The sequence below is a fragment of the Macrotis lagotis genome, chromosome 1, assembly GCF_037893015.1.
Source record: "Macrotis lagotis isolate mMagLag1 chromosome 1, bilby.v1.9.chrom.fasta, whole genome shotgun sequence".
Lineage (NCBI taxonomy): Eukaryota > Metazoa > Chordata > Mammalia > Peramelemorphia > Peramelidae > Macrotis > Macrotis lagotis.
The window spans coordinates 558,375,861-558,393,606 of NC_133658.1; the positions used below are offsets into that span (position 1 = coordinate 558,375,861).

At 33.2% G+C, this 17,746-nt stretch overlaps 1 protein-coding gene across 1 annotated transcript in view; it reads left to right on the forward strand.

The window, feature by feature from the left end:
• The first annotated feature begins 2,233 nt into the window (after positions 1 to 2,233).
• Positions 2,234 to 17,746, forward strand: part of TRAT1 (T cell receptor associated transmembrane adaptor 1) — a 68,542-nt gene continuing 53,029 nt past the window's right edge. Inside the window, exon 1 of the mRNA XM_074214441.1 lies at positions 2,234 to 2,442. Within this exon, the coding sequence (XP_074070542.1) occupies positions 2,436 to 2,442 (7 nt within the window). The 5' untranslated portion in view covers positions 2,234 to 2,435. The remainder of the gene's footprint in view (positions 2,443 to 17,746) is intronic.

Genomic DNA, 17,746 nt, shown 5'->3' on the forward strand with positions numbered 1-17,746 from the left:
CACTCTGCTCTTTACAGGTGTGAATGGTACAAAGTTGAGCAGTGAGCAGAGATCATAGGAGTCTTTTGGGTAAGAGATTAGTGCCCAATATCTTTGGCCTGGTGGCATGCAACTGTTCAAGCTGAGCCCACCCCATAGGAGGTAGAGGTCCTGAGTCACCTACAGTAGTCAGATAATAAACCTTTCAGAGGTTTTACTAAAATACTAAAGCTTCAGTAGTTCCCTGTTTCATATTTCTGAATTGTTCTTTTCATGTTCCTTTAACTAAAGATTCATCTTTTTACTGGATATTCACAAGTGATAGCACAAGTGAACCCTGAAAAACACAAACTGAATCCTGAAATTTTATCTCCAGTTCTATACCTCTTGTCATTAGGATGACTGGGGTACCTTTCTTCCCACTGTTGAATTTTGTCTTAACTCTGTTAACCTGTCTTCCTAATGTAATTCCTCCCCTGTCTCTCGCTGACCCTCCTTAATCTTCAACAAATGCAGAAGTTTTCTGTCTGCTTTCAGGAAATCATGTGTCATCTCTGAAGGGCAGGCTCTGGACATGTATTACTCATTTTCTGAGTTTTCTAATTGTACACTGAAGCAGAGATGAAAATACAGGGTACTACATTTGATAGAAGAGGTATCTTCTGATTGGTGACCCTCTTGGCTACATTCTTTAAATGACAAATAAGAGAAGGCTGGTCCTTCTCTAGCCCTACATAATGGTAATATGGACTTCTTTCCCCACATATGAAGTGAGCATTCAACTATCTAGAATTATATCAAGACCCCTGGTTACCATTATCTCTGTTGGGTTGTTTTTGGCCTCTTGAATGTAGAAAATAAGGTCAATTTCTTTTTCCCAAATTTCAGTACAAGCAGACATTCCTAGTAGAAAAACAGTAGGCCCTTCACCATTGTTTAGGTGTCCCATGGCCTATCAGCTGGTACTACCCATGTTCCACTTGATTTTGTTTGAGAAGTCTCCCCCACCCCCGACCACATATTTGGAAGTCTTTCCTCCACTACTCAAGGTGGATAGTCAAAAGGAGTAGTTTATTCATTTATCTTATATCCAAAGAGTTATCTAGTACCATTAGATTATTAAAGGACTTTTGAGACCTTAGATTTAGAGAAAGGATATGGATGTCAGTGCATCATGTTCAGAGCCTGGAATTGTTAGAGGACTGTTACCTAATACCACTCTTTAAGGATTGGAAGGCATTGATAGTCTATAAACTCATGGTCAGATAGGAACAATTGAGTCAGGAGGAAATTTGGTGGATTCAGCAAAATTCTCATATTGTCAGCATCAAGCAGAGGTAGGACTGCAAACAAATGTCAAAAAAAACCCCAAAACAAAAAACAATCTGAGTAGAGAAGCAGGTGGTGCCACATACCTGAAATTCCCTACATCTTGGTTTCCTAATTTAGTATAGACTTCCTTGTCTTAAATACCCATCCAAGCAACCAGTTATCCTGTAGATCTCAACTCCTTGGAGTTTTCTATACTGGTATCAATTTTTCCATGTACTCTTCTTACAATTTTAACCCTGTTTCCCTGGTCCAATTGGCAACTACCTCTTCTCCACCTCACTCAGAGGTTTGCTGAATCATAGGCACATATTGACCTATCTTGGAGCAGGCTACAACCAATGACAATACTGGTAATATCTGCAGGGGCCTGTGAGAAAGGCATTTGGTTCAAGGGTTATTATATAATGATGACCTGTTATTATTAAGAATATATAATTATGATTTAGATTCATCCTTAGAGTTTCTAATTGGATAGTTTACCATTTTTGTTTTCATTATTAATTTTCATTATTAATTCATCTTCTAAGTACTCCTATTTGCTAAGGGACATTGTTGACATGTCTCATTGATTACTCTGAGTAGGGAGAAGAAATCCAAAGAAGAAAAATCCAACTACTCATAGAGTGACTGAACTTAAAACTCCTTCTGAAATTGAAAAGAAACTCAGGGAAGAAATCAACTACCTGTAGAATGACTTGAAAAAATTTTGATTTATAAGCCCCAAAAGATCCTTGTAGCATAGCCTGTGTCTTGGTTGAATGATTTCTTTCCTTTCTGGATTCTTGTTATTGATTAAGATCAAATACCAAACTAGAGAGAGAGAGACCTATGGACTTCTTTTCTCCTGTTACAAAACAAAAGAGGGGCCCACTAGTTATATATTTCAACTGAAGAAGCTTCTATCACCACATTTCCTGTTTGCAGCTGAACCAAGTGCACACAAAGGATTTTAAGAAACAGGCAAAAAATATTGAGTTGCAGGTGAAGATCAGGCACACATTGTCATGTTATACATAGTGCTGAGGAGTAGATTCATTTAGCAGAAACCTATTTGCAGGCATTTATTTCTTTTAACTGCTTACTTTTAATTTATGGGGTGAACAAATCTGTCTGAGAAAACAAAGATGTCAGGTAAGTGATGCTTTAAAATCTATATCCTTACTTTGTGGAGGCTAATAATAAATGCATTTAATGGAACATGGTGAATCCAAGCTCTGAAGTAAGAAATTCATGATTTAATATCTAAATTTCTTGCCATAAATAATGAGAAATTAGGAAGAAAAACTGATGGAATTAGGAAATGTACTTTAAATTCTCCTGAGGTGGATACTCATCGGGAAAGCAATGACATTGAAGGCCTTGATATAGCTATAGGATCAAACTTCTTGTGGATTCCTGGATGATTCTATAACATTAATTTTGGGTTAAAAATGTGATTTCTATCCTCAAGAGTTCCTGATTGCGAATTTTTTTCCTTTTTGAAATAGTGATCGCAACTTGTGATTGATGAATTATGTTCTAATTCATAGCAGATTAAGCAAAGGGATTTTTTTGAAGAAGTCAATTCAATCCCTATGAAAGTTGTGCTATCAGTAACTCAAGTCCACTTGTCCCCTTAATGGATTATTTCTGAAGTCATTTTGTGACTTTCTTTAACAATGAAGGCACAGTTCTCTTTTTTAATTTGAAAGGGCAGAATTCTAATTAAGTTGTTTTAAAATTATAACTCATGCTGGAAATATAAACTGGTGGATGATTTTTCATACTTTTAGGTCAGCAGATATGAAAAGTGGCTCTACAGGAAATATTGCCTTTTAATGGAAATTAATTTGATTATTTTCTCATAGTGGATAGGGTTTTTTAAAAGTTAGATTTATAGATAAAAGTATGACATAGTAATTGAATATATGATGCAAGGAAGATGTATTTACAATCTAGTCGATGAGGTAATAGATCATAATTAAAGATATTTATAGTTTTCTCTATGTATAGTCTATTTTTTTTGCCTCTCAACTTCAGCATATAATTCATTTTGAACATGAAATTGGAATTCATATAACTCCCCTGGAACTCAGTTGCCTTATCAATGATCATAATGGAAACTGATTTATAGATAAGTACCTTATTGTAAAATTTGGATTAGGTATTTGATCATAGGCTCTGTGCTTTCTGCTGTGTCTGTGGCTTTCACAAAACAACTCCAAATTCCTCTGTAATTTTTTAAGTGACTTGTGATATATCAAAATTGTGATTGGGAAAGTTATGATGTGATAGGAATAATGATATTATAAATATTCTTGTACATGTGGGCCCTTTTTAATTTTTTGAACTCTTTGGGTTTATGTATTTTGTATCACTTTAATTTTCTCAGTATCATTTTAGGAATTTGTGAACTAAGAAAAACATTATGATGTGGTGTCAGAAAAGGAGTGTAATTTCTAATTTATGGAAGAGAACACAAAAATTGACTTTGGTGCTCAGACTAAATCAATGAATTAAGGAATGATATCTGAAATTCAGTCAGCAGAATGGAGATTTTTTTCAAACTTTAAAGGAAAATGTAAATGCTATTATTTATGAAGATTATTTCAATCACTGAGATAATGAGGAGGAGAAAGGGAAATGAAATCTAGTCTAGCCAAAATGCAAGTAAGAGACAACTTTCATTCAAAAATTTCAGAAACAGCTAAGAATTATTTTGAAAATATGTTTATCTAAATGTGTATTTTGATGTGGTCTTGGCCAATTTTCTTCCTCTAGTACAAAATATTTCTCTTGCCTTAGCACCTTCCCCTCTTTCAGATATATCCAATGACCTCAATATCTTCCCTATTTGGTCACTTCCAGCACAGGCTTTCTCTGAACACATTTGTTCTGATCTAATTTCTTTACCTATCTCTGCTATCTGAGGGAAAATTTCTACCTCCAGTTAAAAGCACAACTAGGATTATGGTATTGGGTTTCAATAGCCTTGATATTGAAAGAAGTTTGTTCTTGTTTAAATGGATACAGAAAGACTTTAATAAGTTGCATCTCTTGCCAAATTTTCTTTTAACTGGTTTTTAGCTCCCACTGTTCCTTTCTTTTTTGTGAGGTAATATTACTCATAATTATCTATTACTCTTACCTTTAGAGTTTAAATTTAAGTTTATATCCTAAATTTCTTTTGACATCAGTTTTCATATCTCTCTTGGCAAGTGAGTCAAGTGTTAGCTGAGTAAGGGGCTTTTAAAATTTATTTTATTCTGCTCATTATGGAAACTGATTTATATATTTTAACATTTATGAAAATATTATAATTAGTATGGATATCCTTCCTTCCATCTGTATCTCAAATTTCTTTAATGACACCCAAATCTTCCATGAAAAAAGACCCATTTAAAAAATGCTAGTAGCTTAGTGATGTCGATAACTATGAGACATGGAACATTACAGTTTCCAAAAAAAATGAAAATTATTATTAATCATAAGGAATGGACCACAATATTCTATGAATAAAGAATTATAAAAAGCAAATGGAACTTACAATAAAAATAATAAGAAAAAGAGTCTTAGTCTCATGGTGAAAGCAATGGATAGCTGATGGATTGTGTTTGTACTTGATTAGTATCTTTACAATGTCAAGAGAAAGCAAGCAAACCACCCATTGTTTTAGGAGGATTTTCTATAATGAATTTATGGGAGAATATGGCCAAGAATTGCACATAATGATCTGGCACAGATGAACATTTCCTCTAATGGTTTTTTTATCATCAGAGGAAGTATCTGCACTGATGAAATCACAGATCACTTTGAGTAGTTGAATGGGTTTTTAAGATTACCAATCTAAATTCAGAGATTGCTTTAGTCTAAAAAAGAAGACTGGATATGACCTGGAGAATTTTACTGAAGTGACTAATAGTATATTACCATCTCTTTGATCTCATATGATTCTTCATCATTGTCACCACAAATTCCTGGATAAAAGTATAACTCAGTAAATGAACATATGATATTGTAGAAGATGTATTTACAATCTAGTTGATGAAGTAATAGGTCATAATTAAGGATTTTTATAATTCTCTCTATGTATAGATTATTTTATTTTATTTTATTTTTTTGCTTCTCAACTTCAGCATATAATACATTCTGAACATGCAATTGGAACTCTTAACTCCCCTGGATCTCAGTTGCCTGATCATTGAACAATAAGCTTCCATTAAGCTCTTAGACCGTGCCTGGCTCAATGCTAAGCACTGGAGAGAGAAAAAGTCAAAAATGAAATAGTTTCTGCCTTTACAGAAGTTATATTCTAATGCAGAAGATGAGATGAAAATTTATAGATATACATAATTTTCACAAAGTGAATATCAGGTAGTTTGGGGAGAAATAATCCTACCATCTGGGAATCAGGACTTCACTTAAATGCTGGTATTTGAACTGAGATTTGAAAGAAACCAGAAATTCTAGGAGGTAGAGTAGAGGAGGGAGTGCCTTCCAGGCATAAGGAATGGAGTCTGGATATGAGTGTCATTGATGCAGAACAAGGATAATTCAGCATAGAGAGATTGTAGACTGCAAAGATGGAAATCATGTGTAAGAAGACAGTGTAATCTGGAGGGGCCAGGTTGTGAGGAAATCTAAATGTCAGAGAGAATTTTATATCTTATTTTAGTAGCAACTGGGTATGTAATACCAATAGTTTATGTAATAGAGGGAGGTGATTTGGTTAGCTGTGAACTTTAGGAAACTCACTTTGCCTGCTCTGTGGAAGATGGGATAATAATACTTTAACTCCTGGGAGGCAGTTGTTGGACAAGATCATAAAATCCTAAGTTTTAGATCTAGAAGAGAACTTCATTTGAACTAGATAGAATTTTCTAATCTTTTGGTAACCCATGCCTCTCTAGTAAACATGAAAGGAAATAAATTCTAGAATTTATCATATATACTGGGAAACTAGGTGGTATAAGTAAATAGAAATCTGGTCTCAGACTGTTCCCTAGCTGTGGGACCCTAGGCAAATCACTTAACCTTCTTTGCCTCAGTTTCCTCATCTGTAAAATGAATTGGAGAAGGAAATGGCAAACTACTCCAGCTTCTCTGCCAAGAAAACCCTAAATGGAGTGACAAAGAGTCAGGAATGAATGAAAAAAAGACTGAACAACAGCAATACATGCATAAGAAATAAAACAGAGGTTAATTTTTTCATAAAAACCTATTTAGTATATAAAGAGAGAGAGAGAGAGAGAGAGAGAGAGAGAGAGAGAGAGAGAGAGAGAGAGAGAGAGAGAGAGAAAGGAATAAGCATTTATCTTGTATCTATATCTGTTATATGCCAAATGTTCTGTTAAGCCCAACTGTGAAAGAAAGTCTTTATTTAGAATTTCACAGCATTTAGTAATTAACCCTTGATTTTTACTTATATGTTCTCAGCTCTATGATACCCCACACTAGGTGTGACTGCTGACAATCTAATCCTAGTTTGAGTTTCTGGTTTATACCAAATGAGGGGACCACATGGGGTTCCTGATTGGGTTAGGGAGAAAAAGATAGTTCTTTAGAACTTACTGAGAAAGATGACACTGGCAGTAGGTGGGGATAATGAATCAATCAAATTTAATATAACCCAGGGAGTACTGCGATAGATGGCACAGGGAAGGGAAAAGGGAGAAAAAGAGGTCCCTAGAGTCCCTAGAATTGGGAGCACTCAGGTGAGTACTTGAGAAGGGGAAGTTGGAAGTTTTATTTTTATAGATTCCCCGGGGGTGGGGGGCAGTGATGATGTTATCCATACTGTCTTAGGTTTCTCTCTCTCTCTCTCTCTCTCTCTCTCTCTCTCTCTCTCTCTCTCTCTCCTCCCTCCCTCTCTCTCTCCTCTCTCTCTCTCTCGCTTTCTTTCTTTCTTTCTACCTAAATTAAATTATTTATTCAGGGCCATATTGATCAAACTCCAAAAATCTCTTTTACAGTTAGACAAAATAGTTACAAAATTCATCTGGAGCAACAAAAGGTCAAGGATATCAAGGAATTAATAAAAAAGAAAATCCAAAGGAAAGTGGCTTAATTGTACCAGATCTAAAACTATATTATAAAGTGACAGTCATCAAAACTGTCTGGTACTAAGAAATAGAGAAGTAGATCAGTGGAATATGTACAAAATAAGCAGTAGTGAATGACTAAAGTAATCTACCATTTAATAAATCTAAGCTTTAACATCTGAAATAAGAACCCACTATTTGAAAAACAATTGGGAAAATTGGAAAATAGTATAGCAAAAACTAGGAATAGAACCACATTTCACATCCCGTACCAAAATAAGGTTGAAATAGGTACAGAATTTAGATAATAAGGGTGATACCATAGGTCAATTAGGAGAACAACAAATAGTTTATCTCTCAGATCTATGGAGCGAGGGAGACATTTATGACTAAACAAGAGATAGAGAACATTATAAATTGCAAAATGTATGATTTGACTACATTCAATTAAAAAGTTTTTGCAGAAATAAAGCCAATGCAGCCAAGATTAGGAGTGAAGAAAACTGGGAAACAATTTTAATTGCTAGTGTTTCTGATAAAAAAAACTCATTTCTAAAATATATAGAGAGCTGAGTCAAATTTATAAGAATACAAGTCATTCTCCAATAGATAAATGGTCAAAGAATGAATAGGAATTTTCCAAATGAAGACATTAAAACTATCTATAGTTATATATCTTTTTATAGTGACAAAGAATTGGAAATTGGGATGTCCATCAATTGGAGAATGGCTGAACAAACTATGATATATGAATGTTATGGAGTACTATTGTTCTATAAGAAATTATGAATGGTCAGACTTTAGAAAAATCACATAAAGACTTGCTTAATCTGATGGTGATTGAAGTGAGCAGAATAAGGAGATCATGGTATACACTAACAGTATTATTGTGAGATAAATTAACTATGATGGAAGTAGCTCCTCTTAGCAAATCACAGACAATCCTGAGAGATCTGTTATGGAAAATGACATTCACATCCAGAAAGCAAAACAAAACGAAACAGAACTGTCTAATCTGAATGCAGAGCAAAGCATAATATGTTCACTTTAAATTTTTTTCTCTTTTTTTTTCCCTTTTAGTTCTAATTCTTCTTTCTCAATATGACTAAACTGGAAATATGTTAAACACATTTGTATATGTACACCTTATATCTGATTGTTCATTACCATGGGGAGAAGGAAGGAAAGGGAGGGGATAGAAAAACGTGGAACTCATAAACTTGCAAATAGATAAATGTCGAAAACTACCTTTGCATGTAATTGAAAAAAAATAGAGTGCAAAAAATAGAATTATCTTTCTCTTAATCTACTTTCTAAATCTTCCTTCCTTCTCCCCTTTCTCTTAATTTCCTGCTGAATGAAATGTATTTCTGTGCTAAATTGTATCTATACATGTGTATATGTATTCTTCCTACTTTGATCTATTTAGATGGGTGAGATTCAAATGGCAATCACTCTCTCCATCCCTTTTCCCTTATTTTAGATAATTTTTCACTAACCTTCCTCTCCTTTCACCTACTGTCAAAAGCATATTTCTGCTCCCTTTCCCTTCTCTTCCCTTCTTCCCCTTTTTAAAGATTATCAAAACATAAAAGAACTAATGCTAGGTTTTCTGTCTAACTAGAACCCGTCTAATTTCTGATGATAAGATTCAGAGGGGATTTACATTTCATTTTCCCATATTAGAATGTAAGAAACTTATCTTTGTTTAGTCTTTTATCATTGTTCAATATTTAACTTTTTATGCTTCTATTAAATCCTGTGTTGTAGCTTAAAAGCTTCTACACAGTAATGCCGAATTTTTCTATTTTTTTAATGATCTATTTTTTCCCTATAAGGTTATACTCAATTTTGCTGTGTAAATTATTCTTTATGGTAAACCTTGTCTTATGGAATTTCATATTACAAGCTCTCTACTCCTATAGAGTGGTGGTTGCTAAATTGTGTATGATCCTAACTGTGACTCCTTGGTATTAGAATTATTTCATTGTGGTTGTTTGCAGTATTGTTTCCTTAAACCTGGAAGCTCTGGATTTTGGCTATAATGTTCCTAGGAAATTTCATTTTGGAGTTTATTTCAGGAAGTAACTGATAGATTCTTTCTATTTTGAGTTTGCCTGCTGGTTCTAAGAGATCTAGGCAATTTTTTTAAAGATATCTTGAAAATGAAGTTTAGGCCATTTTCTTTGTTTATGACTTTTATATGGTCTGATGTCCTTAATTTTAAATTTTTTTTATTTTCCTGGTCAGTCATTTTTAATACAAGATAGTTTGCTTCTTTCTTCTTCCTCTTCTTCTTCTTCTTCCTCTTCTTCTTCTTCTTCTTCATCTTCTTCTTGTTACAACTTTCTTTTTTCTTCCTTCCTTCCTTCCTTCCTTCCTTCCTTCCTTCCTTCCTTCCTTCTTTCTTTCATTCTTTGTTTTAATTTCTTTCTTAATATTTTCTCTAGCCCTGTCATTTAATTTGTTTAAAAAATTGAAAAAGAAAAAAAGATAAAAACATAAACCCCAAAACTATTTTTAAACATTTGATTAATGTCTTCCAGGAATTCTAGTTGAGTTGTGTATTCAAGCTGTGTTTTTTTTTACTTTGAGGCTTTGTTTGTTGATGTGCTAGTCATTTTCTTCTGAGTTTTACTTTTAAATATCTCTGTCACTAGAATATCTTTTTGGGGATGGGATTCTTTTAGTTTGCTCATTCTTCCAGCCTCCTTTCTGACTTGGGATTTTAGGGACAGACTTTGCTCATTTTTGCAAAGAAGGTCTTAACTGATCTCTTTGCCATTTTCTTAATGTATTGAGTGTTACATTATTTCAAACTTTTAAGGATAGTTCAGGCTGGGAACTTGCAAGCTTTGAGGGCTACCAAAGTGGTCTGAATCTAGGGTCATATTGATTACACTCCCCTGTTCTGAAATCTACAACTTCATGGGATTGGATCTGAGTTTCTGCTGGACTTTGACACTATCAATCACCTGGAATGGTATGTTGATTCCGAGTGACAGAATTGTAGGCTGTCTTTTGGTTTAAAATTCTTCCCTAGCTAGTCCTTTGCAGGCTTTAAATTGATATACAGACTGGAACTGAGATATTATTCTGTTCCTAGATTTTGAGCCACACAGGTGCTTCTAAGCTTCTTCCTTGTTCAATGTACAGGCAAGAAGCTATATCTATTCATTTCTGGGCACTGGCCCCCTTCTCAGTTTATCCTAAATCTGAGAAGTGTAGTGGACAACAAAGCTATTATTTGTCACTTGTTCCCATCCTCTGCTTAAGGCTACCCTCAATTTGGGTCTGGGACCTACCATTACCTTGGGAATGTCCAGATTCCATTCTTAGTGTTCACAGACCTCCCTAGGTCTGTCTTGCTACTGTCAATCTGGAATGTGACTTTTTGGGGGGGAATTTCCACTCCACATTTCATTTGCTGTATTCTCTAATTCTGTTTGGAGGACTTTTTAGTGGAGAACTCATTGTCCTTCCTCCTGCTACTCTGCCAAATTTTTTTCTGCCTCTATTCTATTCCTTATTAATTAACACTTTTGTTCTGGACATAGATTTTGAAACACAATCAGCCTCCTCCATAGATTTGTTTCTTCCTATGGATTTGACTGAGAACAGGACTGAGATTTGTAGTTCATAAAGAGAAGTTGTTATAAATGGAATGAATGCCATATGATTGCTTTTGGTTATAGTATAGTAGGCTTCTCCATGAATATATTAAAATTTTTGGTTTTATTAAGTGGAATTTATTTTGGAATTCTTGGGTATTGTGAAAACCAGCATTTTACTGGGATACTTTATTTTTTTCTACCTTGACATGAAAATATATGGGGTATAAATCTTGTTATTTTGGTTTTGGTTAGTTGGAATTATTCCTTTAATTGTTCCAATTTTCAGGTGTACTATAAAGTTTCCTTCCCTTTTCTTCTCCATTCTGTCTCTTCACTTTTCTTTCTCCAAATCAATTTTTTTCATTATTATTACTACTTTTAGAATATTTTAAAAGGCTAATATAGTTATTTATTAAATATTCTCCATCTCCTCATGTCAAATTTCTTGTTCAATCTTGAGGATACATGTAGAGTATGTTGGGAACCCTTGGATTAGATGATTTCCAAAATTATTATTCTAATGCTTTTTTATGATGATGTGCCATTGGTCATAAGATTCATGGATAAAGAGAATGTATAGTTAAGCACAAATTTATCACTACTGCAAAACCTTGCACTTTATTGTTTCCCATCTGTAGAATTGCATGCAAGGAATTGTGTATTATTATTTATTGAGAAGCTATGAGTCCAGCATTGTAGACATGGAACTCAAGAAAGTTTTTTGGAATTTGAGGGTTTTGGTCTTACTTCTGGAGGGAGTAAGGGATAATTAAGTGAGATTTATAGAATTCTTATGATAATAAAGATGAACATATATTTTCATAGTTAAAGGTCCCCTAAAGGGGAAAAAAAAAAGATGTGACAATTCATTAGTGGGTTTTTCCTTCATCTAAGTAACCATCATTAGTTGATTAAATAGAAAGTCACAAATTTAGAGAAGGAAGATCCTTTAGGGATGACATCTAATAGTCTCACTTTACAGATAAGAAAAGCAAGGGCAATTAGCCAAAATCTCAAAGGTACAAAGTAGTAGAGTTAGGATTTGAAGTCAGAACCTTGGACTCAAGATCAGTCCCTCTACAACATTAGGCACAAGAAGAGAACTATTGAACCTAGTACCCCATGGGGAAAAAAAGAATAAAATCCAAGCACTCAAGTGTAATCAAAATAGGGCTTCAATTACCAGTGCTTATGTGGAGGTTAGAAATCTATAATTAAATCAAAGCAAAAGGTGACCCCAAAAATTCAGTTGAAGTGATTTATTAGAAGAGTGCAATATATTAAATAAAAGACAAGTCTTGGGATCAGAAAGACTTGGACTTAATACCTCCCCTTGACACATGCTCTGAGTGTGACAATGGTCAAATTATTTAAATATCCCAGTCATAAATTACATGCAGGATGAAGAGTCCATATATATATATTTGAGAAGAAAGTTTCCATACTAGAAGTTTCTTACACTGATAAAACATTAATAGACATTTGGTCCATATCTATCTGTTATGTATTGTTAATTCATTTTCATATACATATATATACATATAATATGAATAAAAATGAAATATTATCTTTGAATAAGGCTTAATGGCCTTTCATAACAATGTCTTTAGCTTGAAAATTTCTAATATTTAAATACATATACCTCAGATGAATAGAATACCATTTCTCTTATTTCTTTAAAATAAGGTGAGATCTCTCATTACTCCTACTCAGAAACTTGAAAGAGGCATCAGGAATGTAATCATACCCTGATATTATTAATTGGTTCTGTGTAAAAATAAATTTAGGTGATAAAACATTATAATAGGCAATTGGTTCCATAGGAGCTACTTTGTAAATTTTATGAATGGGTCAGTGGGTGAGTGATGTTGCTACAGGGTCTTGCAATTTTAAGATGAAGTTTGGTTAGAATTTATTTTCAATATTATTTGGAGACATATTCCTATTATGGAGTATACCTGTACACAAAACTCCAAGATATTATATATATATATATATATATATATATATATATATATATATATATCTTTTTCCACTCAAAATATTAGATTAATGATGCTCAAATGGATAATTCTGAGAAATAGAAGGGGCAAAGAGGAATAATTGAAAACTATAGATAAAAGGAAACTTAAAAGGATGGTAGTAGTGGTACTAGGAGTAGAGTAGTAGTAGTAGTAGTAGTAGTAGTAGTAGTAGTAGTAGTAGTAGTAGTAGTAGTAGTAGTAGTAGTAGTAGTAGTAGTAGTAGTAGTAGTAGTAGTAGTAGTAGTAGTGCTATTCTTTCCTTCTCTCATTTACCTATCTTATTCAAATTTCAATTTGAATTTATTTAAATTATTAATTTTACTTTAAAAAATTTTTCTATTTATCCTTCTCTTTTATGTCTTCTCTCTATCTAATTAAGTAAATACTAAAAATCCTTTACTTCATTCCTTCCATACAACCTTATGTCTTTAGTGACTATATTGTATTGTATTCTTTTTAAAGAAGCTGACCTTTGTGTGGTCCTCTTCATTATTTCTCTTTTCTTTTATTTCTTTTATTCAATTAAAAAATCAGTTATTTTAGTCACCCTTATGTTTGTAAACACTAATGATAATAATGTTTATATAATTGTTTCAGATTTGCAAAATGTTTTGATAAATATAAAAAGAACAACAGAATTTAACCTTTTAGGATTTTTAATCTAAATTCCATTGAATATAAAGATGAAAAGACAAAATAGTAAGTTCCGTTTATATAGTGCTACTTATGGTTACAAAGCACTTTCATTTCATTTGAAAAAAAATTTGTAAAGTGATAGTTTTAATTTCTTTAGCTACTCTACACTGATTACATTTAATCCTTTCATTTAGAACATCCCTTTGCCTTGACATCTAACCAATCTCAGACATATAAGAATTTGTTACTTTAAAAAGACCAACTGAGAAGACATTTGAACAGTATATGAGAAATATTTATCATGTTTCATTAAACAGATTTCCCACTCTCAAAGAAATATACAAAAAGACCCAAATTCTACTGTGTTGTTCATGGTATGTTTTACAATGATTATTTGGATTTTCCCTGAAGTTTTCTATGCAAATGTAGTTTTATAGTACTGAGATGATTGTTTCTTTGTGACTAAGAACAAAATTATTTTCTAGAGGGAGTTAATAGACTAATCCAATTATTTCAAAGCTCCATTTCATTTGGAAAGGGGAAAGAACACTTCCATTTGACAGCATAATAGCAAGAATCATATCATCACCAGTATTGGTTGTAATTTCTGTAAAAATTAGGATTTTTCAGTTTACTTAATTGAAAAATAGGGGAATTACACTAAATTAAATATAGTAATGTAGGTCAGGAGACTAGTGGGCTTTTTTTTGAGGAGGGCTCTGTTATTATTTCTGTGCTCTACTGTCTTGTTCTCAGCTTTGAGGAATCTGATTTTATCAGTTCATTCTAGGGGGGATTAAGGGGTGAGGAAGAGACTAAAGTCTTTTTGTTTTCACATCACTCTCATTTATGAGAGAGTCCTTTTCCTATCTCTTATCTAGTGAACTATAATTAATGGCTATAGTGCTCACCTCTATTAAAATCATAGCTCAGGGTTCTTGGAGGCTAGAAAAGAGGAATACAGTTTCTGTCACACACTGTCAAGTTGGAAAGGCCTTGTATATGGTCACAGTCATATATGCTATCTGAGTTCCAGTCTAGTGAATTTCAGAGAGGTTCACCACCAACTGGACTTCAGGTTGATGATATTTTTCCTTAAAGATCTTACAGAAACTTATTTCTTAAAAAGTTAAACATAAAGAATGTACAGAGATTGATTTTTATGAATGAAATAAAAACTCAAACTTGGGATTGGAAAGAGGGAAAGGAAACAAATGATATCTCATCCTAGTGCATTATTATTTATATAAATTCCCCAACTTTTAACATGAAGGTATAATTTCTTTGGGTTATCCCAGGTGCCATCCCTTTACATTCATCAATCACAAGATACATCTAAGGATCAACTCTTCCCTCCTTCCTCTCCCCACATTCTTTGTACATGCCTCTCTCAAAACATTGTTTTTTAAATTTTTAAGAGGGTGTGCTTTGCTTGTTCTGTCATAGTTGTGGCGCTTTGTCCATTCCTGGCACAAGCTGTGCAATGGTGAATTTTTTGAGCCCTGATAACTCTTCTAAGTTGCAAAAGAATACATGCTTAGTAAGGGAAGGATAATGTGTGATGTATGTAGATAAAGAGAGGGCCCATACCAACATAAAAAAATGATTCACTATAAACGTTGATTGAATTCATTGGAAAAATGATTTTTGAAGAATATAATTTGACTAAGAAGTTTGGTGAAATAGAACCAACATGGGATGTGGATTCAAAAGACTTGAATTTGAAATTTCTACTTAATAACTATGGAATTCTAGTCAAATCATAATCTCTCAGCCCAAGTTCCCTTTTGAGAATTGAAGATAATATATTTCAATGCTTTTCTTGCAGAATTGTTACAAGCAACAAATGAGATAATGTATATAACAAATTGTTATATAAATCTAAGCTAATATATGGATAAACCTTATCTGCCATTGGAATATATTTGTTAGGCTGATTGGAACACTTCTTCTATTTTTCCTTTTAAACATGACTGAAGGCACACTGAGTTTTTTACTTTCCAATCCTTGTTCAATCATATCTGACTCTTTGTGACACCATTTAGAGTTTTCATGGCAAGGATACTGGAATGCTTTTGCCATTTCCTTCTTCAGATCATTTTATAGATGAGGAATCTGAAGCAAACAGGGCTAAGTGATTTGCCCAAGGTTACAAGTAAGTGTCTGAAGCCAGATTTAAACTCAGGAAGGGGTATTTTCCTGCCTTTGGATCCAGCACTCTATCCATTGCAATCATTTATCTGCCCAATTTTCAACCTACTTTTTCTGTTTTTTTCCTCTTAGATTTCATACATTATTCCATTATCTTTTTTCTTTTCTTATTTCAAGTTAACACTTAAGAAGTGAGATATTATAGCTTGTTCTATCAATTCTGTATTTATAGTTAAGTAGAGCAGTGGAGAGAAGAAAAACCTGGGTTCAAATACAGCCTCCGGCATTTATGATATATGACCCTAAGTAAGTCACTTAACCTCCATCAACTTCAATTTCTTCATCTGTAAAAAGGAATTGTTAATAGCACCTAGCTTCCACAGTTGTTGTAAGAATAAAATTAGATAACATTTGTAAAGTGCTTTGCAAACTTTAATGCACTCTTAATGCTAGTTATTATCATTAGTTAAAGCCATCTGGGAAATAATTTTTTTACCTATAACATAAGCATATAATATATACAATAAAGTAAACTAGATCTTTTAATGCAATGAAACATATTCAAACTCAGTTATCAATGAGATCAGACAGAAGAGGAAATGTGATCATAGGGAAGTCAGGGATGGTTTCAGAAAGTCATAAGGAGTTGAGATGGAGAGAAAAGTGTTATATGTAAAGAAGATATATTACATATTCTATGTTAAGAAGATATATTTATGTCAGAAAAGTCAGTCACTAAAAATGTTGAGATACAGAAGGAATTATCATTAGGTTCTATTACAGATTACATAGACCAAGTTTTTGTTGAGCAATGCAGTCCAGAAGAGACAAAGACAAAAATAAGAGAGAACTCTGTGAAACAGATCATAAGCCAGGAATGGAGACATCATTTAGTAGTGATGGGACACTTGAGTTCTATTTCTGGCAAAACCAGAGCAATCAATAATTCTTTTGGTTTACCTCTAATGATGTGATCCTTCAAAATATATAAAAACCAATCAGTGATGTGTTCTAGGTCTGCTCATTAACAAGGAGAAACTAGATGCCAGGGTAGCAATGATAAGAACCTCATAATTTTTGAATTTCTGATAAAGAAGGAAAGGAAAGCCAGACATATTTAGATATGAACCCTAAATTTTGGAGAGAATACATTTCAAAAAGTTCAGAAAAGGAAGAAGTAGGAGCCTAAGGACTAAATTTCTAAAGGGGAAGTCTATATAAGAGGAATAGAATATTTGTAGGAATAAATTTCTGGAGATACAAAGAAAAATAATTCCAATAAGGAAAAGGGAAGTCAAAAGTGACTGACAGGGATACACAGAGAAATGAGGCTTTCAAGCAATGTTTTGAACAATTAAGGTATCTGTGGAACAAATGTAGGAATACTAAAGATAGCAGCTTTGTATAACAGTGTTCATAACTCCTAATATGTTTGACAAAGAAAAATTTTCATTACTTGACAATAACATATCATGAAGAATACTTATGGTAGAACCATAAGAACTTTTAGAGAATACTTATAAAGTGACCTGGGAAGTGGTAGGATTAGAACTAGAAGATTGGGTTCCCTTACTGTCAATCTAAAACTTGTTTCACCATGCCACAGTTTCTCTATGCAAGCATACACACACACAAACACACACAAAGATACACACACTTTATGTGACAAAAGCATGAAATAATTCCTGTACTTAAAGAGCTTTTATTCTGCGTAAGGTTTAAAACTGTAGATAAGCAAAGTACAAGGTAAATTAAGGAAGGAGAGACCATTAAAAATATGGGAGAGGAGTGGTAGTATGCTTAGAGATGAAATGTGCATATGTATAGATTGATTTACACATATACATGTAAATGTATGTGTATGTATTTATGTTTATATGTGCATTGATTCTCTTAGACAACAAAGGATAAACAACTACAACCACAACACACATGCATACATATCCATACATATATGTGAAACCATTGGATACCAGTCATTATCATTTGT